A 22,672-nucleotide genomic window follows, 5' to 3' on the forward strand; every position below is an offset into this window, starting at 1 on the left:
GGAGACCCTGCAGTAGGAAACATGTTGGAGGTCCCAGGGGTTATTTTAGGCCTGGGAAAAAATCTGATCACTTGCAGATGCCTGTAATCCCAGCTACTCGGGAGGCTGAGGCAGGAGAATCGCTTGAACCCGGGAGGCGAAGGTTGCAGTGAGCTGAGATCATGCCAAGGCACTGCAGCCTGAGCAGCAGAGTGAGACTTCATCTCAAAAGAACAAACAAACAAAAAACACAAAAAATCCTATCATTCCCCTCATTTTCCCCACTGCAGAACCAGAAGGCATAAGGGGTTTGATGAGGAAAATGCAATGCGAGGGACTTGAGCTAAGTCGGAGGATGGCAATGCATCGGATACGGGGGGCCGGGGTTCCCTGACTCTGGAAAGCCCTCAGAAACTCAGGAGATGGCTCTCTGGGGGAAAACACTGACCAGCATGTAGGAGCGGGATGGGGACGGAGCAGTCATAGGAGGAGGGCGTGCCTAGAGGGGCCTGAGTTACGGGACCTGCAGGAGCTCAGTGCGTGCTGAGGACCCCCACACAGTAAGTCCATGCTTGCCTCCCCCAGACTCCATGCGGGACTCCTATCCACCTTGTTTTTCTCAGAGTGGTCAGCGATGGTCTTGAGATGGCCCACAAGGAATTTGAGCGTTTCATAGTAGTGTCCTGGGAGATCCCGGATCTGAGCAGGAGAGAGGAGGGGCATGGGGACAGGCTGTAAGGGCCTGCCCCTGTCCCCCGTCACCACCATGCCCCAAAGATCTCCCACTACCATGCCTCAGGGAGTCTGGAACCTATCCTCTGACCCCCCGTTCTCTTGTATGGATGGGGAAACTGAGGCCCTGAGTGGAGCAGGTCTTCTCCAAGGCCACAGGGGTCGTGGGCAGCACCGGACTCCCTGCCTCCTGGGACAGAGGTGCTCAGGCAGCTGCCCCACCTCGTGCCTGGCAGCACCTCTCGCTCCTTACCAGCTTCCGCAGCGTCCTCATCCGCTCCCACACGTCCTCGATGCGGTTGGCCTTGATGAAGTCGTTGTATTTGTCTAGAACACAGCAGAGACTCTTTAGAGAGGTGGGCGCAGCACCTTCCCCTGTTCTCCGGGCCGAGGGCCCTGCTGGGAGGGCTGTGTTTTGAACTCCTCCAGTTCGGGGGCTCCAGCGTGGGCGACAGCCTCTTGTGTATGTGAACACACCCACCACAGCTGCACTTACCACAGCTGCACTCACCACAGCTGCACTCACCACAGCTACACTCGGGTGTGCACCTGACCTGGGGTAGCCCAGCTGTGTTCATTTGGGAGGCAATATGGTCTGAGCTGCATGCTGATCCCAGAAAAGGGGTCCCTGCCTCCATCTCCAGGACAGGGACACCAAGGTTCAGCAGGTCAGAAGAGAAGGGCACCTGGAGAGGAGGAGGGGCTTCAGACAGCCTCGACCAAGGATTCCCCCAACTCCCTTCAGAACAAGTCCATGGGGACTTTTAAAAAATGGAACATGATAAGCCTATTCTGAAATTCATCTGGATGAGCTAATGCACAAAGACAGCCAGGAATAGTTTTTAAAGAAAGAGTAACCTGGGAGGATCTGCCCTACCAGGGACTGAAACATCCTGAATGGATGGCACAGCTGAAGCCGGCTGGCAGGGCAGAAATGGCAGAGCAATGTTAAGGCTAGAAAGGGGGGAAGGGGGCCATGTGGATATTTATTATATGATAAAGGCAGCACTTCCAATCGGGGGGAGGGATGGGGGCCTCAACAGATGTCCCCGGGACAAATGGCTACCATCGGGGGCGGGGGGGACCATTTCTAGCTCACAATACACAAATGCAATCACACGGCAGAGCCAATTGTGAAAATTATAAAAGCACTGGGGAAAAAATAAGAAAATATTTTTATAATCCTAAGGCCATCCTAAACATGAGATGCAGAATCTATGAAGAAAAGATGAACAGCTTTGGTCACATTTTAAACAATTGTTTTCAGCCAGGCACGGTGGCTCACGTCTGTCATCCCAGCACTTTGGAAGGCTGAGGTGCATCAGCTGATCACTTGAGGTCAGGAGTTCAAGACCAGCCTGGCCAATGTGGCAAAACCTCATCTTTACTAAAAATATAAAAATTAACTGGGCATGGTGGCAGGTGCCTGTAATCCCAGCTACTTGGGAGGCTGAGACAGGAGAATGGCTTGAACCTGGGAGGCGGAGGTTGCAGTGAGCCGAGATCATACCACTGCACTCCAGCCTGGGTGACAGAGTGAGACACTTTCTCAAAAAAATAAATAAAATTAAATAAAAATAAAATTAAAAATTGTTAGGCAGGGCGCGGTGGCTCACGCGTGTAATCCCAGCACTTTGGGAGGCCAAGGAGGGTGGATCACCTGAGGTCAGGAGTTCGAGACCAGCCTGGCCAACATGGTGAAACCCCGTCTCTACCAAAAATACAAAAATTAGCTGGGCATGATGGTCGGCACCTGTAATCCCAGCTGTTCGGGAGACTGAGGCAGAAGAATCGCTTGAACCCAGGAGGCAGAAGTTCCAGTGAGCCGAGATCACACCATTGCACTCCAGCCTGGGCGACAAGAGTGAAACTCTGTCTCAAAAAACAAAACAAAACAACAACAACAACAAATTTGTTTTCAGTTTCTGTACTGCAAAGTGAAAAGGCAAATGGCAGGCCAAAGCAAATATTTGTGAAAACTAACAAAGTGTTAATATGTGTAAAACACAAAGAGCTTTTCTCCCACAAATCAACATAAGAAAAAAATAAACAACCCAACAGAAAAATGGGCACATTGTCTGATCAAGCAATTACAGAGAAAATAGAAACAGCCAATATGCTAATGAAAAAAGATTTAATCTCCCTAGTAATGAGGGCAATGAAAATAAAAACAATAATGAGATACCATTTCCCTTATCTGATTAGAAAAGTTTAAAATATTAATACTATTTAACGCTGTCTGGGTGAGGTGGCTCAAGCCTAAAATCCCAGCACTTTGAGAAGCTGAGGAGCGATGATCACTTTAGACCATGAGTTGAAGACCAGCCTGAGCGATGTAGGGAGACCCTGCCTCTACCAAAAAAAAATTTTTTTTTAATTAGCTGGGTATGGTGGCACAAACCTGTAGTCCCAGCTACTCAGGAGGCTGAGATGGGAGGATCACTTGAGCCCAGGAGGTTGAGGCTGCAGTGAGCCATGATTGCGCCACTGCATTCCAGTCTGGGCAACAGAGCAAGATCCTGTATATATAATAGTATTTTTATTTTTATTTTATTGTATTATTTATTCATTTATTTTGAGATGGAGTCTGGCTCTGTCACCCAGGCTGAAGTGCCGTGGTGCGATCTCGGCTCACTGCAACCTCTGCCTCCTGGGATCAAGCAATTCTCCTGTCTCAGCTTCCCTAGCAGCTGGGACTACAGGCACCCGCCACCACACCCAACTAATTTTTGTATTTTTAGTAGAGACGGGGTTTCACCACAGTCAGGCTGGTCTTGAACTCCTGACCTCAGGTGATCCACCTGCCTCAGCCTTCCAAAGTGCTGGGATCACAGGCATAAGCCACCATGCCTGGCCTTCAAATAACAATAATAGTTATAACATCCAATGCTGTTGGGGATGTGGAGAGACAGACTCCTACATCGTTAGTGGGAGTCTAAACCAGGGCCTCTTTCTCAGAGTGCAATTGACACTGGTCTCAGAAAGGTTCGCCGGGACTTTGACCCAGCAGTTCTACATCTAAGAATCTCCTTAGAGAGCACAGATCCAGGTGTGCAAGGACTTATTCAAGGAAAGCCATTGCAACAGGTTGTGTGATAGCAAACATTTGAAGACAAGCTAAATATCCATCAATAGAGGAGTACTTAAAGAAATTATAGTCTATTCAAACCATGAAATTCTGTGTGGCTGATTTAAAAGAAGAATGAGGTAGACCTCTCTGCACTGACACGAATGAATCTCAGAATTACAACTCTGCTTTTGTTAAAAACAACTCAACCAGCGGTGTGCTGGAGCCCGCTCACACCAGCTCCTGAGAGCGACTGTGTGCCTCTCTTCCCAGTTCCATGTTGGTGACATCATGTTGGTGGCTTGAAATACACCATGGTAGGAGTATTTACACCATGGAAGCTGGAAAACGCTAGGCATTAGGGTTTTTTTCCCCAGAGACAGATGTTAAACATCTGCCAGCACACCCCTGAACCCATCCAACTCCAAACCCCATGCAGGCACGTGTGTATCTCTGCCACGCATATAAGAGGGCCAGGAGAGAAACACAACAGATTGTGAATCAGCAGTTCAGCAAACGGCCAAAGCCCGTCGGAGCCCGATGCCTGGGGTGGAATCCTGGCTCTGCCATTTACAACCTGTGTGACCTTGGGCAAGGCATTAAACCTCTCTGAGCCTTGGTTTCCTCATCTGTAGAGGGAAGACAATAGCACCTTCCTCATGGAGTTGCTCTAGGGATTTGTGCTTGGCACACACTAATGCTCAGAAAGTGTTAGCCACAACCTCCCGTGAAAGGGAGCAGGAGATTCACAGGGTCCTGTGCTGTTTTCTTTATTCACATCTGTACAATCTATGTTTTTTTAATAAGCTTTTGTGTTAAAAAAAAAAAAAAAAAAGCCAGCGTGGTGGCTCATGCCTGTAATCCCAGCATTTTGTGGGGCTGGGGCAGGCAGGAGGATTGCTTGAGCCCAGGAGTGCAACACCAGTCTGAGCAACATAGTGAGAAACTCCCCCCATCTCTGAAAAAAGCTTTTAAATTAGCTGGGTGTGGTGGTGTTCACCTGCTGTCTCAGCTACTCAGGAGGCTGAGGTGGGAGGATCGCTTGAGCCCAGTAGCTTGAGGCTGCAATGAGCGGTGATTGCACCACTGCACTTCAGCCTGGGCGACAGAGCAAGACTGTCTCCAAAAAAAAAAAAAAAAAAAAGAGTAAAACCAACAAACCAAATGCAAAAGTAGTGGTCAGGGTGCGGCACAGACTGGTATCCCCTCCCCACTCCCACTTCCACCTCCTACTCACCATCAGTGAAAAGAGGCTCAGGCAGCTTTCGGAAGAAGGACTTGAGCAGGCTGCTGACCACATTGAGGTCTTGCCAGCGCTGGGGGAGGAGTCAGATGTCAGGCCACAGGCAGGCCTAGCCCAATGCCCATACCTCCACGATCATTCACCCCAGAGCCCAATCAAGCCCACCAGGCCCTCCCTGGGACCCACTTAGACTAAGCTCTCTACTCATCAGGATGGTGGCAGCAGACCTGAGTCCCCAGAGAGGTCCTGTGCCCACACTCACACTTGGCCCCAGTACCTCCCTGCTCCTGCCAGCGCGTGGGCTCCAACACCTCCCCATTCACAGAAAGTCCCAGGCACTGTGGGGACACAGTGAGTGGCAGCTGCTGCCTCCACTGGGCACAGTTTAAGCATCCGTGACACAGCAGTTATTCGTGCTGGCTCCTTCCTGTCTCAGGTCCTCTGCATCTGCTGGTTCCCTCAACCAGAACTTTCCTCCCCGCCTCCACACAACTGGCTCCTCATCCCCGCCTAAAAGTCACTCTTCAAAGAGGACTTCTCTGACCCTCATAGCTAAAGCAGCCACCTTCACCACTGCCCTGTCACCTGCACCCCAGCCCTGACTTTGTTTCCTTCATGGCACTTAACCCAATTTGTCATTATTTTCTGCTTTTGTTTCTATGTTCATGCCTGTCTCCCTGCAGGACTGTAAGCTCCAGAAGGAGCCAGGATCCCGTCTGTCTCATTTCCCACTGTGCTCCTATCACCTAGGACAGTTAACCTGATACTTACATGGCCCTAAATCAGTAGTTCTAACAGAAGGAGGCCATTTTGTCCCCCAAACTCCCACTCCACCCCCAGAGGACATTTGACAATGTCTGGAATCATTTTGATTTTCCCAACTGGGAGATGCCACTTGCATCTAGTGGATCGAGGCCAGGGATGATGCCAAATTTCCTCCAATGCACAGGGCAACCCCACACAACAAATAATTGTTCTTCCCAAAATGTCCAGTGAGGTTGAGAAACCCTACTCTAAAATAAATGGTTGTTGAGTCCAAGAACTAACGGCCGGGTCGTTGTCCCTTCTGTCCTCCAGGGGGCACCATCACCCCACACTGCAACCAAGTCGGGCACAGCCGCCTCGCTGGGAATGGCTCAGAATAACTCAGGCCCAGAAAGCGACCTAATACCCCCAACAAAAAGACAGAGCACAGCAGTACACACGCTCATTACAATGGATCCACAGCTTAATGCCAGACAATCCCATAAACAATACACTCCCCACAGGCTCACCAGGGGTTAGATTCATCCCCCACTACACTTATTCCCAGCACGACCCACAACAAATGACACAATGATATCCAAGACAAAACAACACATCCAATACACCTTGTATGCCCCCGGCTGGCCCTGGCTTGGACCAGCTGCCTGCCAGCATGGCCCCCTCATCTCACACACACCCAGTGCGGCTCCTGCCCACCCGACTCCGTTACCTCCTGGCCCTCAGGTGTGAGCTCCTCTCATCTCCCAGCTGCCAAACCCAATGCCCTGGCCAGTGCTTTCTGGCTCCTCCAGAGTGAAGTGTCTGCCCTCACCCCAGCCTCACCAGCGGCCCTCTCCTTCTGTCCCACTCAGAGCGAGGCCCCTGCTGTTCTGCGACCCACCCTTGGTCATCCCATGCCCCAGCTGCAGCAGGACCCATGCCACTCTCTAGTCCACGCTCAATCTAGTGCCTGTTTATGCCCTCGCCCCATGCAAGGGACTTTCCACACCCCAAATCCAATGGAGCCACTCCCTGAGATGGCCCCTCCCTTCCACCTCTCCTCATGCTGCCCTACTCCCTGGTTTCTGCCAGGGGAAGATACCACCAGCCCCAGCTCAAACATGCAGCTCTTCCTCGCCCCTCCTTCCTCCCTCTCATGCAGCCAACTCTTAGGGTTGCTCCCATCCTCCCCCTTCCCCCGGGACCACCAAGTCCTCCCGACACTTAGCGCTTCCATAGATCAGTGACTTCTCCCCAGACCCCTGCCCTCCACTTTCGTATCCAATGGACATGAGCAGAAGCATTACTCTTTCTTTAACTTTGTTCTCACGATGCCTCCCCAGCTTAAGAACCATCAAAAGCTCCCTACTGTCCATCAGATCAAGGTCAAAGTCTTCAGTGAAGCCATCAAATGCCCTCTCTGTCCCCCTGGGGCCTCACCCTCCCCACCTCCAAGCCCAGGAGGTAGATCTACTCTCTGTGCTAACCCTCAAGCCCTCCCTGGCCCTTGCTGGGGTTTTGGGAAAACTGCCATTATCTCACACCCCGAAAGGCTTCCTGTCCACCTGCCCCCTCCTATTCATTCCTCCAATACTCAAATCCTCCAGCCACCACCTGCTCCAGCCTGAGCACCCTGTCCTTCCTCATCACAGTGTGGTCCCTGATGAGAGATCATCTTTTTCTCTTGTCCACAATTTCACACACACTTGTCTCAGCTCCTCACTCTCCAAGGACAGGAAGACTTGTGTATTCCATGAGCCTTCATGTGTGTGACTCATGGGACATCACTGCCCACATTCATGGTTTTCCAAAATATCTTTTTTATCAGAGCCCCTTTGGGCAAATAAAATTGTACGTGAAAACCCAGTACAACAGACAGGGCAAAGCAGGGTTGCTCTAGCAAGGACACGGGGTCCTGACCTGCCCCTGGCCTCCCATGCCCCTCTGGGGAACCCTAGGACTCTGTGGAACACCCTTTGAGAATCGCCGGCCCTGCTGGAAACACTTAAGTGTGATTGCAGATCCTTTCACAGGCTGGTCTCATCTCGCCTGATCAGCCACTTCTCTTTCCATGTTGCAGCCACCCAAATTGCTGGCCATTCTAGAAAACATCATATATTCCCCTTTTTCTAAGCTGGCGGTTTGTAAAACATGGTCTGTAGGCAATATCTAGCCACAGCCTGCTTCTGGATGGACCTTGAGCTAAGTATGGTTTTTACATTGTTAAAGGATTAGGAAGAGAAGGAGGAGGAAGAGAAGGGGGGAATGCAACAGAGCAAACTACAGCAGAAAATATTTACTTTCTGCTTTCTACAGAGAAAGCTGGTAGACTCCTGGCACACTTTCCACATCTACACCATTGTGCAGGCCATTCTGCTGCCTGGAATGCCCTCAGCTGGCTTTCACCGGTCTTTGGTGAACTCTACTCATCCTAAACACTCGGACAAAACTGCCATCTGTGAGCCTCTGCCTCAGAGCTCCCCAGGCCATGACTGCATTTACTTGGTCAGCTTCAGCCTGGGGTGATGCCCATCCCCAGGCTGGCCAGTGGGGGCAGGTCCCATCTTGCCCATCTTGGTGTTCTGGACCAATGCCGGGCATGTCATAGGGCACAATGCATGCAACACAATAGACCACAGAACTCTCCAAGCGGAGCACCACCCACACACCATCTCAGTCCCCTTCCACAGACCCCCCCAACTTCACCCACCTCATCCTGCAGGTTGATGTCACCAGGCCAGCAGTTGAGCTGCTCCTGTAGGCTGGACACCACTGCATTGTTGCCGGGCACTCGGTAAAAGCCTGTGGACTCCAGCCCTCATGCCTCCACAATGCGACAGCATGCAGCCACGATTAAGGGGACATGCTGGGGACACAGGGGAGGGGTGTTAGGGGGGACAGGGGCCAGAGGAGCTGGGGAGGCCAAGAAGGGGACAATGCAAGGCCCAGAGCTGCTGCCGGGAACCCTTGGGGGGAACAAAAGGCCCTTGCTGCCTCCAGTCTGGGAGCTAAAAATAACACCAAAGCCTCGCCATGGTCTGAGAAGGAGCCGGGCTCAGCCTCAGCCCTGCTGCTCCCTCCCTGGGAGGCCTGGGGCAGGCGGGGGCCTTCCTCTCTCTGGGCTGTTTTCCCAGCTGTGCTTGTACAATGAGGTGAAGAGCTGGTTCCATGTCCCTTGCTGCTCTGACCCTCTGTGCCTCAGTCTCCCCCTGCCGGGCCTGCTCTGGCGTGTGGCAGAGACCCACCTGGTTCTCCGTGGCTGGCTGGCACTCCTCCAGCCTGACCCCAAATGCCCTTCGGGCGGCCTTCTTATTTTTCTTGATGATGTTGATGCCCCAGGGGGTTTTGGTGGCTGCAGCACTGTCATCTGAAGTGGGGGAGACAGAGTCAGAGTGAGCTGGAGTATCCAGTAGGGTCACACATATTCACTGCCACATTCACACATATGGAGTTATGGGGATTCCATCAGAGAAGAAACCAGATGCCCAGGGCTGATGGGACATTTTATGGCAAGAGAAAAGGCCTGAAGTGGAGGATGCTTACCCCAAAGGAGAGGCCCAGAGCAATGCAAGGACTTCCATGTGGCTCATGGGCCAAAACTACAAGGCAGAAGCCATAGAACTTTGTTTCTTTAGAGACAGGGTCTCTGTCGCTCAGGCTGTAGTGCAGTGGTATGATCATAGCTCAATGCAGCCTCAAATTCCTGGGCTCAAGCAATCTTCCCTGCCCAGCCTCCAGAGTGGCTGGGACTATAAGCTCATACCACCACACCTGGCTAATTAAAAAAAAAATTTTTGCCAGGCACAGTGGCTTATGCTTGTAATCCCAGCACTTTGGGAAGCTGAGGCTGGCAGGACCACATGAGGCCAGGAGTTCAAGACCAGCTGGCCAACATGGCAAAACCCTGTCTCTACTAAACATACAAAAATTAGCCGGGTGTGGGCCGGGCGCGGTGGCTTACGCCTGTAATCCCAGCACTACAGGAGGCCGAGGCAGGCGGATCACAAGGTCAGGAGATCGAGACCATCCTGGCTAACATGGTGAAACCCTGTCTTTGCTAAAAACACAAAAAAATTAGCCAGGCATGGTGGCGGGTGCCTGTAGTCCCAGCTACTCAGGAGACTGAGGCAGGAGAACGGCGTGAACCCAGGAGGCGGAGCTTTCAGTGAGCCGAGATCACGCCACTGCACTCCAGCCTGGGCAACAGAGCAAGACTCCGTCTCAAAAAAAAAAAAAAAAAATTAGCCGGGCGGGGTGGCGCACGCCTGTAATCCCAGTTACTAGGGAGGCTGAGGCACAAGAATCGCTTGAACCCAAGAGGTGGAGGTTGCAATGAGCTGAGATCATGCCACTGCACCCTAGCCTGAGTGACAGAACAAGACTCTGTCTCTAAATAAATAAATAATATATAAAAAAATATTTTGTAGGGATAGGACCTTGCTATGTTACCCAGGCTGGTCTCAAACTCCTGGCCTCAAGCAATCCTCCAGCCTCAGCCTCCCAAAATGATGCTGGGATTATAGGTGTCAGCCATCATGCCTGCTGGCCCAAGGGAACAACTTTCTTTTTTTTTTTTCTTTTTTTTTTGAGACAGGGTCTCGCTCTGTCACCCAGGCTGGAGTGCAGTGGTGTGATCTCGGCTCACTGCAACCTCCACCTCCCAGGCTCAAGTGATTCTCGTGTCTCAGCCTCCCACGTAGTTGGGATTACAGGCGCACACCACCACGCCCGGGTACTTTTATTGTATTTTTTTTTTTTGAGATGGAGTCTCGCTCTGTCACCCAGGCTAGAGTGCAGTGGCGTGATCTTGGCTCAATGCAAGCTCCGCCTCCCAGGTTCATGCCATTCTCCTGCCTCAGCCTCCTGAGTAGCTAGGACTACAGGTGCCTGCCACCATGCCTAGCTAATTTTTTGTGTTTTTTAGCAGAGACGGGGTTTCACCGTGTTAGCCAGGATGGGCTCGACCTCCTGACCTCGTGATCCACCTGCCTCTGCCTCCCAAAGTGCTGGGAGTACAGGCGTGAGCCACCGCGCCCGGCCTTTTGTATTTTTAGTGGAGTTGGGGTTTCGCCATGTTGGTCAGGCCGGTCTTGAACCCCTGACCTCAGGTGATCTGCCTGCCTTGGCCTCCCAAAGTGCTGGGATTACAGGTGTGAGCCACCTTGCCCAGCCAGGTAAGAACTTTCTAATAGCCAAAGTGAGGGAAATGGGAAAGGTTGCTCTTGGAAAGGGTGGGCCTCTCATCCCTGCAGAGACACCAGCAAAGATTAGAGGACCACCCAGCAGGGATGTCAGAGAGGGGAATCAGGCTCCAGGCCCTTCCCCCCTGAGACCCTGAGAGCCCCCAGACCCTCACAGGCATGCACACGCAGACAGACATACCGGTAACCCTGGCACACAGTCAGACACACACGAGCAGACACAGCCCAACACACGCACACACGCTCTCCCCTCCCAATGCCCTCTGCCCCAACACACCACCCTGTCTCAGTGGCCACCTTCCTACCCTTGCTCCCTGCGGGCAGGTCCTGAGTCCTGAGGCCACGTGCCGCACTCTGCTTGAGGAACTCAGACTTGAGGCCCCCCAGGCTGCGAGAGCCTTTGGGGGAGGAATCAGCTTTGGGCCCAGAGCTATGGCTGTGTAGGAAAAAGGGGGAGAGGAGAGGTCTTCACTTGGGGTGGCCAAGCAGGCCACCCACCCTGGCCTCCCGCCCCTCGGGACCTCCCCTCCACCCTGAGGCAATGCCTCCATGCCTAACTGCAGCCTGGAGAACCTGGATACCCTGGATACCCCTTCCCCCAGCAGAGGGCAGCCTTGGAGGTGGGCCAGGAAGACATACTTTGCCTTCAGCCCCCTACCACCCCCACAGAGGAGACTGCTCCATGAGGGCTGGGCCTCACCTTACTTTGCGATAATCATTAAGCTTCTTGCTGATCAGAGCTTGGTTGGCACAGCCGGGGTCCTGAAGCAGGAGAGGAGAGAGTGGATCATGTGAGTGCCCACAGCCAGCCACCCCAGGGCTCATCCCTAGCCCTGCTTCCCCTCTTGTCCACCTGCGAGGTGGACAGCCCAGACCCTGGAGTTAGAAAGACCAGGCCTGGACTCCCCAGCACCCTCTCACCAGCTGAGGCCTTGGGGAAGACTTTTAGCCTCTCTGAGCCTCAGTCTCCTCAGTAATAAACATGGGGGCCTAACAGGGAAGGCTCGGGGCTGGGTGCAGAATCATGCAGCACTCGCCACCATCCTGGCAGACGCTGAGCAGGCATGGAGGAGGTGCCCCAGGAGGGACTGCTAATGCCATAGTGATGGTGACTTGGGACACCCCTGACTAAGCCTTGTTGGGGACAGCCAAGCCAGGCCCCCAGAGGAGGAGGCCCAAATTCCAGGCGCCTTCCTCCCTGCAGTGGGGAAACCTGTTCCCGGGAGAGCAGAGCCTGGTCAGCGAGAGGATGTGTCCTCAGCAAGAGGCCATGCACTAGCACCCCCTCCCACGGCCAGAGCAGGCCCAGGCCCACTGCCCTCTTGGCAGAGACCCCAGGCCTGGGACGCCCACATGACTTTGTGTGGGTGTCTCAAGGCACTTCTGTGCAGGTTCTTGGCCAAAGAAGTAAACAGGGAGGAATCCCTACCTAGGTCCCTGGAGTGTAGCTACGGTTGACCACAATGGGTGCCATTAAAAAAAAATTCTTCAGCTGGGCGCAGTGGCTCACACCTGTAATCCCAGCACTTTGGGAGGCTGAGGTGGGAGGATCACGAGGTCAGGAGATCAAGACCATCCTGGCTAACACAGTGAAACCCCGTCTCTACTAAAAAAAAATTAGCCGGGCGTGGTGGCATGTGCCTATAGTCCCAGCTACTCGGGAGGCTAAGGCAGGAGAATCACTTGAACCTGGGAGGCGGAGGTTGCAGTGAGCTGAGATCATGCCACTGCACTCCAGCCTGGGCAACAGAGTGAGACTCTGTCTCAAAAAAAAAAAATTCTCCCAAAATCCCTGCCGAGGGCCTTGGCTCCACCCCTGCCCACCTGTGGCCAAAGGCCAAGCCTCTCGGCCTCCTCACAAGGTCAATGTGTTCATCCCCCTGCAGACAGGCCAGCCCAGTGCAGTTCTGTTGCGGGGACACTCATGCCCTAAAACACTCCATAGGAGGACCCTGTCTTCCTCGCCTCCTGAGAAAAGCTGAGACTGGCCTGGAGCTGACCACTCCACACCAGAGCCTGCTCAAGGCGATCCTAACACAGTCACAATAATCCCTGTCATCATTAGGGTCAGGATGGTGACTGCTGGTCCCCGCACCCGAGGACGCCAGGTCCTCCGTGAGCCCTGCCCTTGCACCCTCCTCACCCCGAAACCTAGGGGGACACAATCACGAGGTGCACTGCTGTCAGTCCCCCTTTCTAGCAGAGGGAAGTGAGGCTCAGAGCGGACATCCCAGGTCCACAGCCGGTGAGAGGCCACCCCACCCGCCCTCTGTGGCTGCTGGGCTGGCCGGGCCCTCACCTCGCCCTCAGCCCTGCTGTTCTCCCAGATCGCTCTGATCCAGCCCAGCATGTCATCCCAGTCCTCAGCCTGAAAGAGATATTCACAGAAGTCAGCGGTGGTCAGCCGGAACACGTGCCTCCTCTTGGTCTCGCTGTAGGAGATGTCCACGAGGCAGGAGCCGATGCAGACGGGCGCCGCCTCGTGTTCACCTGCGCCGGCCGCTGCAGCCCCCGCCGCCGCTGGCCCGGGCTCCTGCCGCTCCTTGCTCAGCGAGAGCGAGCGCGCCCGCAGCGCGGCGTACACCCGCTTCCACTGGCGCAGGCCGCTGCCCGCTTTCTGCAGGGAGACACGGGGTTGGGGGAGACAGGAGTGGTGAGAGGCCAGTTCTGCCCACTGCTCTCAGAGTAGCAGACAGAGGACAGCCGGGGGATGGACCCCACGCTGCCTACCAGAAGCCCCCTGCTCCACCCGGCTAGACCTGGGCAGCCTCCTGCCCACAGCCCACCAATGCTTTCTCAGCCCCTCGCCTGCCTAGACACCCCTACCCATCACCCTAACGCCCCCCAGCAGACCCCAACCCTCTCCCCCTCTAAACACCAGCATCAACACTCACCGAGCGGTGGCAATGCTCACACACCCAGCATGGCCCTCCCTACATGAAATCCTCGGGAAGCCGTTTGCAGCCCACGCCCCTCCCCAGGCTGCCCCTCATCCCAGCAAACCTGCTCAGAAGCCGTCCGCACTCTTAGAGGGTTGTTCTCCCCACTTTCCTGCCGCCCACCCAAGACTCCGCTTGCCCAGAAGCTCCTCTTAGGGACACCCAGAACCGCCATGTGGCCAAAGCCAGTGGCTGCTTCTCCCCAACTTGCCTTAACCCCTCGGCGGCATCTGACACAGCCGGCCCCTCCTTCCCTCTCCAGACCCTGTCTCGGCACCTGAGACCCCACGTTCCCGGCTTTCTTCCTAATGCCACTGGCTCCTTCCTAGTCTTCTCTACTTCCCCTCCCCCACCCTCTACACCTGTAGTTAAACAGCCAGGAGACTCGTCCCCACGGGACATTTGTGTGGAGGGAGCTGGAGGGTGTGCTATGGCATCTGAGGGATGCGGCTAAACATTGCACAATGCACAGGACAGCCTCCCCCAACAAGGAATTATCTGGCCCAAAATGTCAGCAGAGCTGAAGGTAACAGACCCCGCCCTAAAGGAGGCGGAGCTCCAGAACTTTGTCCTGACTCTCCCCTCCTCTCCTCTCCCTGCACACCTCCCTCAAGGATGTCACCTGTGCCGTGCCTTTAAACCAGGTCCATCTGCTGATGGCCATTCCCCAGCCCAGCGTCTCCCCCAGCCACAGCCCGGCACCCCCACCCTGCTCAGTGTCTTCATTTGCAGGTCCCATGCGCACTTTGCACAATACTTGCCAGGCCACGTGATTTCTTACCATCAGACCTCTTCTCCACTCTCTACCCCCATCTTTTCCAGCCCAGTCAATCCATCCAGTTGCCCAGAAACCTGGGAGCTGCCCTTGACTCCTCACTTTTCCTCGCCCTTGACATCCCATCCATCAGGAAGTCACAACTGTCCTGCCTCCAAAACATCCCCTGTCTCTGTCTTTCCTGCCAGAGGAAAGACATCTTTCCACGCCATCAACGCCTCTTGCTTGGAGGATGCACAGACCTTCCCAGTCTCTACTCTCGCTCCTGCAACCATTCTCCAGCAGAAGCTGCAGCGATCATGTTAGAATGAAAAGGAGATCACATCTCTCCCCTGCTCAGCATCCTCTCAAGAGATCCCATCGCCCTCAGAATCAAATCTAAGGTCTCCTGTGGTCTGTCCCTGCCTTTCTCCAAATTCATCTTCACACCTTTCTCATTATATCAAGCCAGGGGGCCCTTGCAGGTGAGCGAGCCAAGGCTTTCCTTTCTCAGGGCCTCTCCGCTTGCTGTTCCTTCTGCCTAAGCCCCCCTCTGTCACTTCTATATGTGGCTGCTTCCTTCTTCCCCTTCAGATCTGAGCTCCAGCATCACCAACGTCACCTCCTCAGCGAGGCCTTCTCTGGCCATATTTTTCCCTCAATGCAGCTCCTGCTTCTGATCAGCTTGATCCCTTCCAAGAACTTACTGCAGCCTCAGGCTGTCCTGGGGACAGGGAGCTTGTCCGTCCTCTCATTTCCATATCCCAGGGCCTACAGCAGCATGCAAGCGCTCATCAATATTTTCTGAATAAATGAATTAATGATCCTTGGAGCACCCTGAGGGCAGGAGCTCCATCTCCCATCAGACCAAGAGCTCCTCTCTGCTGGCTGGTGGCTCCACATGCAGCACAGGCCTCAGCTTTCCGAACAAACCAGACAAAGAGACCCTGTGGCTGGCAGATGGGCACAGCCCACATCTGGCCTCCCATCGTGTGGATCCTGAGCTGTGAACCCTGCTCATCACAGAACTGCTGGAGGGGGACAGGGACATTCAGAGTAGGAGACAGCAGAGCCCTCCAGGGAGAATTTTAATGTGACAGTGAGGTGGTGACAAGGGCACCTCTCTGAGGCTAAACCAGCGGCATGACCTAGGACAAGTCAACCGCACTCCCAGGCCTCAGTGTCTCCGGCTGGTAAATGAGTGAGGGAGTTGGTCACCAAGGCTGTATGCAACTCCCATGCTGGGGCTGAGGCTGGGGGGACAAGCCACTGTCCCTTTCCCTCCTCTGCCTAACAGTCCGTGTCTCTGAAAGAGGCTGGGGCTGAGAGGGAGCACAGAGAGGGTGCCCACGGCCTGGGTGGACCAAGGGCCTGAGGCTGACTTGAAGACTCTCCTCTAACGTCCAGGCCACTGCACCAAGGGAACAAGTGACATCGGGTTTTGGCCAGCAAGGGACTGGAGGCCTGGTCCTCCAGAACTGGCCGGTGAGCAGGCAGGGGACAGCTCCTGTCCCTGAACTGGGCTCAGGGCCCCCAGGAGCTGAGGGTCAGGCTCCCCAGCAGGGGGAGCCAGCCACCCTCACAAGGACCCTTCATGTGGCTCACACGTTAGACTGGAAGGGCTGGCCCACATGTGGCTCTCCTCCCACAGTGCACGTGGCTGGTCCCTCCTTGCCTCATGGCTCCCACCCCACGGGTCGCTGCCAACTTGCTGGCTCTTTTTGGTCTCTGTCGGCCTCCCCGGCCCCCCCACTTCTCTCAAGGCTCAGCCAGGTCTCTTGCCTTCTTCCTTCAAGCACCTGCACAGAGGCACAGGTAACTCGTCGGTGCTGACAGACAAAGGCCGTCCCCAGGTGGGCCTCCCTCTAGTACCACGCCCTCAGAGCCTCTGTCCCCAGGACATCTCCACTGAGGTCTGTCCCAGGGCCCTCAGACTCACATAGCCCCAGTGGAGCCACTTGGCTTCCTCTCCCCAAACCTGCTCCTCCAGTGTGCCATGGCCCAGGGAGGGTCCCACCACCCACCACCCTCCCTCAGCCCAAGCCAGGAATCCAGGAACCTTATCGCCTCCTCCTCCTTCCATACCTCCCAGCAGCTGGCAAGCCCTGGCCGTCCTTCCCATGGAATCTCTCTCTAAAGTGTCCGCTCCATCTGGCCCCACACCACCGCCTTGGGTCAGGGCCCCCAGCCTCACTCACCTGGACAAGGGCAATGGGATTGGCTCCTCCTGTCACAGACATAACCCCAGTCTCCTGCCAGCCCCAGCCCACATTTAAAACCCTGGACAGAACCGGGCACGGTGGCTCACGCCTGTAATCCAAGCGCTTTGGGAGGCCAAGGCAGGCAGATCACTTGAGGTCAGGAGTTCGAGACCAGCCTGGCCAACATAGTGAAACCCAGTCTCTACTAAAACTACAAAAATTAGTTGGGTGGGTGCCTGTAGTCCTAGCTACCCAGGTGGCTAAGGCTCGAGAATTGCTTGAACCTGGGGGGCGGAGGTTGCAGTGAGCTGAGATCGTACCACTGAACTCCAGCCTGGGCAACAGAGTGAAACTCCGTCTCAAAAATATAAAATAAAATAAAATAAAATAGAATAAAATAAAATAAAATAAAATAAAATAAAATAAAATAAAATAAAATAAAATAAAAAAATAAAATAAAATAAAATAAAATAAAATAATAAAAAAATATAAATAAAATAAAATAAAAAAACCCTGGACAGGCTCTTCCTGGGTATCAAGGCCCCACACTCTGGGCAGGTGCCCAATTCCCCAGCTCATCTTCCACCTCTCGCCCTGGCTCCCAGCACACCTCTCCCCACCTCTCCCCAGGACCCTCTAAGGAGACATCTTCCCTGTCAGGCCCCTCCACTGTCTCCCAGTTTTGTGGCTTCTCATCCTTTCATGTCTCAGCCTCTGGATACCTCCCTATCCATGCCCACCCGCCCCTGCACCCCGGTGTCACAGCAGTCTGTGCACTTGGAACCATGATGCCACATGCGTTCTCTCTGCTCGACAGGAGCCCCAGGAGGGCAGGGCTGCCCTGGCTCCCTCACCACTAACTCCCCAGAACCTCCACAGAGGCTCCAGAGCAGGGAGGCCTTAGTCATTCTCCACAGAGGAGCGCCAGTCCCGCCTCGACTTCACCCTCAGTTAGTCCACAGCAGCCCTTGGGGTAGGATAACATTGTTCCTATCATACAGATCAGAAAGTGACGCTCGGGGAAGGTAAGTGGGGTGCCCAAAGCCATGTGCTTGATATGTGGCCAGATAGGAACTCAAAGTCTGCCTGCTTCAAAGCTTATGTTCTTTCCAGGGACCCCCAAGACCCCAGAAGGCAGGGTAGAAAATTCAAATAGCAGTAAGCGGGCTGGGCACGGTGGCTCATGCCTGTAATCCCAGCGCTTTGGGAGGCCAAGGCAGACAGATCATTTGAGGTCAGGAGTTCGAGACCAGCCTGACCAACATGGTGAAACTCCGTCTCTACTGAAAAAATACAAAAAAAAAAAAAAGTAGTTGGGTTCGGTGGTGAGTGCCTGTAGTCCCAGCTACCTAGGAGGCTGAGGCTGGAGAATTGCTTGAACCCAGGAGGTAGAGGTGGTAGTGAACCGAGATCGCGCCACTGCCCTCCAGCCTGGGCAACAGAGCGAGACTCCATCTCAAAAAAAGAAAACAAATAGCAGTAAGCAGAAGTACAGCAGCTTCAAGTGCCGGGCACTGGGTAAACCCTTTACTTAGATCATCTCATTTAATCCTTAGCAACAGGCTTATGAGCTAGGGATTACTGTTAGCTCCATTTACAGACGAGGACACTGAGTCACGGCCAGGTGAGTCACCCAGGCTCTCAGAGCAATGGGTGATGCAGTCAAGAGTCAAACCCGGGTTCATCCTAATCGCCGGGAGGGAAGGCAGTGGTCTCTCCTCCCACTTCTCCAGCCCACAGTGCAGCCTGGGGCCAGGATTTGCACCCCATGGATCCAGGGGCTCTGCCCTTCTCCTCTCAGAGTCCTGCTGGTTCCCTCCCAGGCCCTCCCCAACTACTCCCCGAAGCCCCCTTTGCCTCTCACCTGGATCTCCACGGTGGCTCTAACTGGTCTTCTTGCCTCCAGCGTGGCCCCTCCCTAACTCACTCCCAGGGAGCCAAATGGATATTTTAAAGCTGTTAACTCCCTTGGCAAGAGCCCCCGAGAGCTTTTGGTTGCCCTTAGGATGAACACTAAGCCCTTTGCTGGCTTGCCTGCGTCTTCTTGGGCCTTAACTCTCCTACGGAAATCACCCCGGCCTTGCTCCTTGTTTTCCATGAGCCCCAGCGGCCATCTTCAGGATGGCCTATCAAGCCAGGGCCACTGTGGGATGGTTTTGCCAGAATTCCAAGCACGACTCGATCAGATCCATCCCACAGCAAAATCCACCTCTCTTGTTAAGTTCTTTTACATAAGTTCTTTAAATCCCCCTGCCAGGAAGTTCTTCCTAGCATCTAACCTCCATCCTTCATGCAACAACCTACACTGGTTCTCTCTGGCTCCAGAGGCTGTCAGGGTAGGCCTAGGAGAGGCTGGAGGGTTCTGCTGGAGCCAGCTTCCACCTCATTCCTCCACCCATCTTACCTTCCCCTTCTTGGTGAGAATCTGCTTATAATACAACCAGCCTTCTCTCCTGATATCGCTGAAGGTCGCTTCTGAGAGGTCAGAGGTTGAGTGTCGCTTAGAAGGAGCGTCAGCATCTTCAGAGGTGCCCCAGCTATCCAAGGACTGCAGGGAGACAACAGAGGACAATTTAGGGTGGCTCCCACAATGCCAGCATCTCAGGAACCCCAAGGACCACATGTGGCCACACAGTCCTGATATATGTCTGTGCTACACCCCGATGTGCCGTGCGACCTCATGGGCATTGCTTGTCCTCTCTGGACCACTTGTGTTGAGGTCATGAGACATACATAAAGGAGAAGCCAGAAAGGAGGAAAGGCTATGACCTGTCAGCAGACCACACGCCTCACCACGCTAGAGGAGCCAATTCGGAGCCTCCCGTAACTTTATAGACTTAGAAGAATTAAGGAAATGGAGGAAGTGATCGTGTCAACGAGGAGTTAAATAAACAGGGGAAGTGGGAACATCAACAAAGGCTGAGTGAGTGGAGCAGGTAGTCATGTCCACGAGGCGTTAAACAGAGGAAGTGACAGTGTCAACAGGACTCCAGCCAGAGGGCGCAAGTCAAGGGAGAGTTAAGTAAGCAGAAGAAGTGATAAAAAATAAGCTAGGTGCCAATATCACCGGGGTGTTCAACCAACCAATGAGACAGAGCGCTTGACATCAAGATGGCTTTTCCAGTCCATCTATAATCAAAAACAGCCAGGGAAAGGTGGGGCGGGCACGGTGGCTCATGCCTGTAATCCCAGCACTTTGGGAGGCTGAGACAGGCAGATCACTTGAGGTCAGGAGTTCAAGATCAGCCTGCCAACATGGTGAAACCCTATCTCTACTAAAAACACAAAAATTAGCCAGGTGTGGTGGCGCATGCCTATAATCCCGGCTACTCGGGAGGATGAGGCATGAGAATCGGTTGAACCCAGGAGATGGAGGTTGCAGTGAGCTGAGATCGCGCCACTGCACTCCAGCCTGGGCAATAGAGTGAGACTTCATCTCAAAAAAAAAAAAAAAAGAAAGAAAGAAAAACCATGCATGAAAAACATATACATATGATTTTAAAAACAATAATATGTCCAGGTGTGATGGCTTATGCCTGTAATCCCAGCATTTTGGGAGGCCAAAGCAAGAAGATCACTTGAGGCCAGGTGCGGTGGCTCACGCCTGTAATCCCAGCACTTTGGGAGGCCGAGGTGGGTGGATCACCTGAGGTCAGGAGTTCAAGACCAGTCTGGCCAACATGGTGAAACCCAGTCTCTATTAAAAATACAAAAATTACCCAGGCGTGGTGGCACACGCCTGTAATCCCAGCTGCTCGGGAGGCTGAGGCAGGAGAATAGCTTGAACCCAGGAGGTGGAGGTTGCAGTGAGCCAAGATCATGCCACTGCACTCCAGACTGGGCAATAGACTGAGACTCTGTCTCAAAACAAACAAACAGCCAGGGCTATCACAGGCCCGATCCTGCCTCCCCAGGTCCTGAGGCTGGGAACTCTACCTGTCCACCAATCTCAACCCTGTGTCCCGGCCACACCTTTCCAGTGTCCACCCCGACCCCATCCCATGAAGACAAGACGCGATGCAAATACTGACTGAAGGTAGTGAAGGAAACAAATGAAGCCCCAAGTATAAGCTCGGGGAGCTTCTATTCTAGCTGGGGAGCCAGGCAGGGAGGAAGGGAAACACCAATTGTGCATGAGGCGTGCTGAGGAGGAAAACAGAGTAGCGAAGGGAGGCGTGAAATGTCAGGAGCAGAGGCTGGAATTTCAGGGAAGACCTAAAAAGCCGCGAAGACAGTGGAGAAGTGAGTCGTGTGACTATGGGGGATGGGTCTGGAAAGAGGCAGTCCAGACGGGGGCCCCTGGGTGGGGCTGCATGGTGTCATTCAGGGATGTCGGGGCCCACAGCAGAGGGCGGGTCCCGCGGTGGACACAAGGGTGAGGGGTGCAGGGAGGAGGGGGAAGGCAGGAGCTGGAGCAGGAACCCCCATGCCGAGGCTGTGGCCCCACCTCCCTGACACCCTCTCTCCCCACACCCTCGCTCCTGCGCATGCACACACACTTGCAGCTCACCCCGTCGGTGAAGAAGCTCCGGAGCAACCGCAGGCTGGGTATGCGGTTTGGCAGGCACCTGGAAAGCGAGGGTCGAGGGTGAGGGATGTGGGCAGCAAAGCTGGGACCTCACGATCTCGTCATCCACCAAACCCCAAGCCCAGAAGCCTTCCAGCGGGGGAGGCACACTGTCCCATGCATAGAGGACCCTCAGGGCCAAGAGCCCTGCCCCAGAGCAGCTGGCCAGGGTGGCTGTGGCTACCCCACCCCATGTCCAGACAGGGCCTCACCGCAGAACCCGGCCCTCGTCGCGGAAGGTGTTGAGTCCATCATCGCAGGACTTGGAGCGCTCCTTGGTGATGGCCAGCAGGTAGGAGGAGCGGCGGCCAGCCTTTATGCTGCCTGCAAAGCCGCCCGCATCGGGCCTCAGGGTCCGCGGGGCAGCAGGTCAGGGGCTTCCCAGAGCCCTCCCCTTTGGGCAGGGGCAGGAGGTGACTCTCCCAAGGTGCCCCAGGAGAAGCGGAAACCAGAGGAAGAGGCCAGACATCAAGCAGCAGGCCCAACAGAGACCCCTGGGACTGGGCAGCCAGGGAGAGGGTGGGACTGGGGGTGTGGGGAGTGCTCACCGCAGTCCTCCGAGTAATGGCGTCCGAGGGTGAAGGTGAAGGTCGGGGAAGATGGGCTGGTGCCCAAGACAGGGGCTGAGTTCATGGCACTGGAGACCACAGCAGAGGCAGGGACGTGCTTGGCTTGGAGGTCAGTGCTGAGGCTGGTGGGCTCATCTATGCATGTGGAAGGAGAAAGGTGTGAAGGCGGCAGACAGTGGAGCCTGCCTGCCTCCACCCTAGCCTTGCCAGCCCCCGTGCCACTCACCTCCAGGCTCAGACACATCCCAAAGGGTCCTGCTGGCAACACGCCCACTGTCAAGCGTGACTGGCCCGCTGTCCAGACTGTGGCCATGGAATCCTTACCCTCAGGAGTGGGGCTGAACCACCCTCCTTAGACCGGGCTCCTGAGGACAGAGCCAATATTCCCCCGTCAGACTGGGAGCCTCCTGAGGGCAGGGACAGTGTCTCCCCCATCAGACTGAGGGCACTCAGAGAGAATGAATTATGTCTCCCCTCTCAGACCAAGAGCCTCCTGAGGGCAGGGGCAGTGTCTTCCCCATCAGACTGAGAGCTTCCTAAGGGCAAAAGCTCCCCCATCAGCTGGGGCTCCTCAAGGGCAGAGATGACATGTCCCCCTCAAACAGAATGTGCTCTGGAAGAAGAGACTGCCTCTCCCGGCCACAGCCTAGAGCCTTCCATCAGGGGTCAGCGGTGT

The 22,672-nt window shown here is 54.5% G+C and overlaps 1 protein-coding gene across 1 annotated transcript; it reads right to left on the minus strand.

Moving 5' to 3' along the window:
- Nucleotides 1-459: 459 nt before the first annotated feature.
- On the minus strand, nucleotides 460-22,309 carry LOC101138564 (rho GTPase-activating protein 23-like). Its single transcript, XM_063697292.1, is given in 12 exon segments — nucleotides 460-678; nucleotides 965-1,038; nucleotides 5,016-5,094; nucleotides 8,476-8,631; nucleotides 9,011-9,132; nucleotides 11,272-11,402; nucleotides 11,667-11,728; nucleotides 13,266-13,583; nucleotides 19,265-19,408; nucleotides 21,371-21,428; nucleotides 21,640-21,751; nucleotides 21,976-22,309. Coding segments are annotated over 12 exon segments (1,809 nt in total).
- Between the last annotated feature and the right edge of the window lie 363 nt (nucleotides 22,310-22,672).

This window comes from Gorilla gorilla, chromosome 14 (genome assembly GCF_029281585.2).
Source record: "Gorilla gorilla gorilla isolate KB3781 chromosome 14, NHGRI_mGorGor1-v2.1_pri, whole genome shotgun sequence".
Lineage (NCBI taxonomy): Eukaryota > Metazoa > Chordata > Mammalia > Primates > Hominidae > Gorilla > Gorilla gorilla.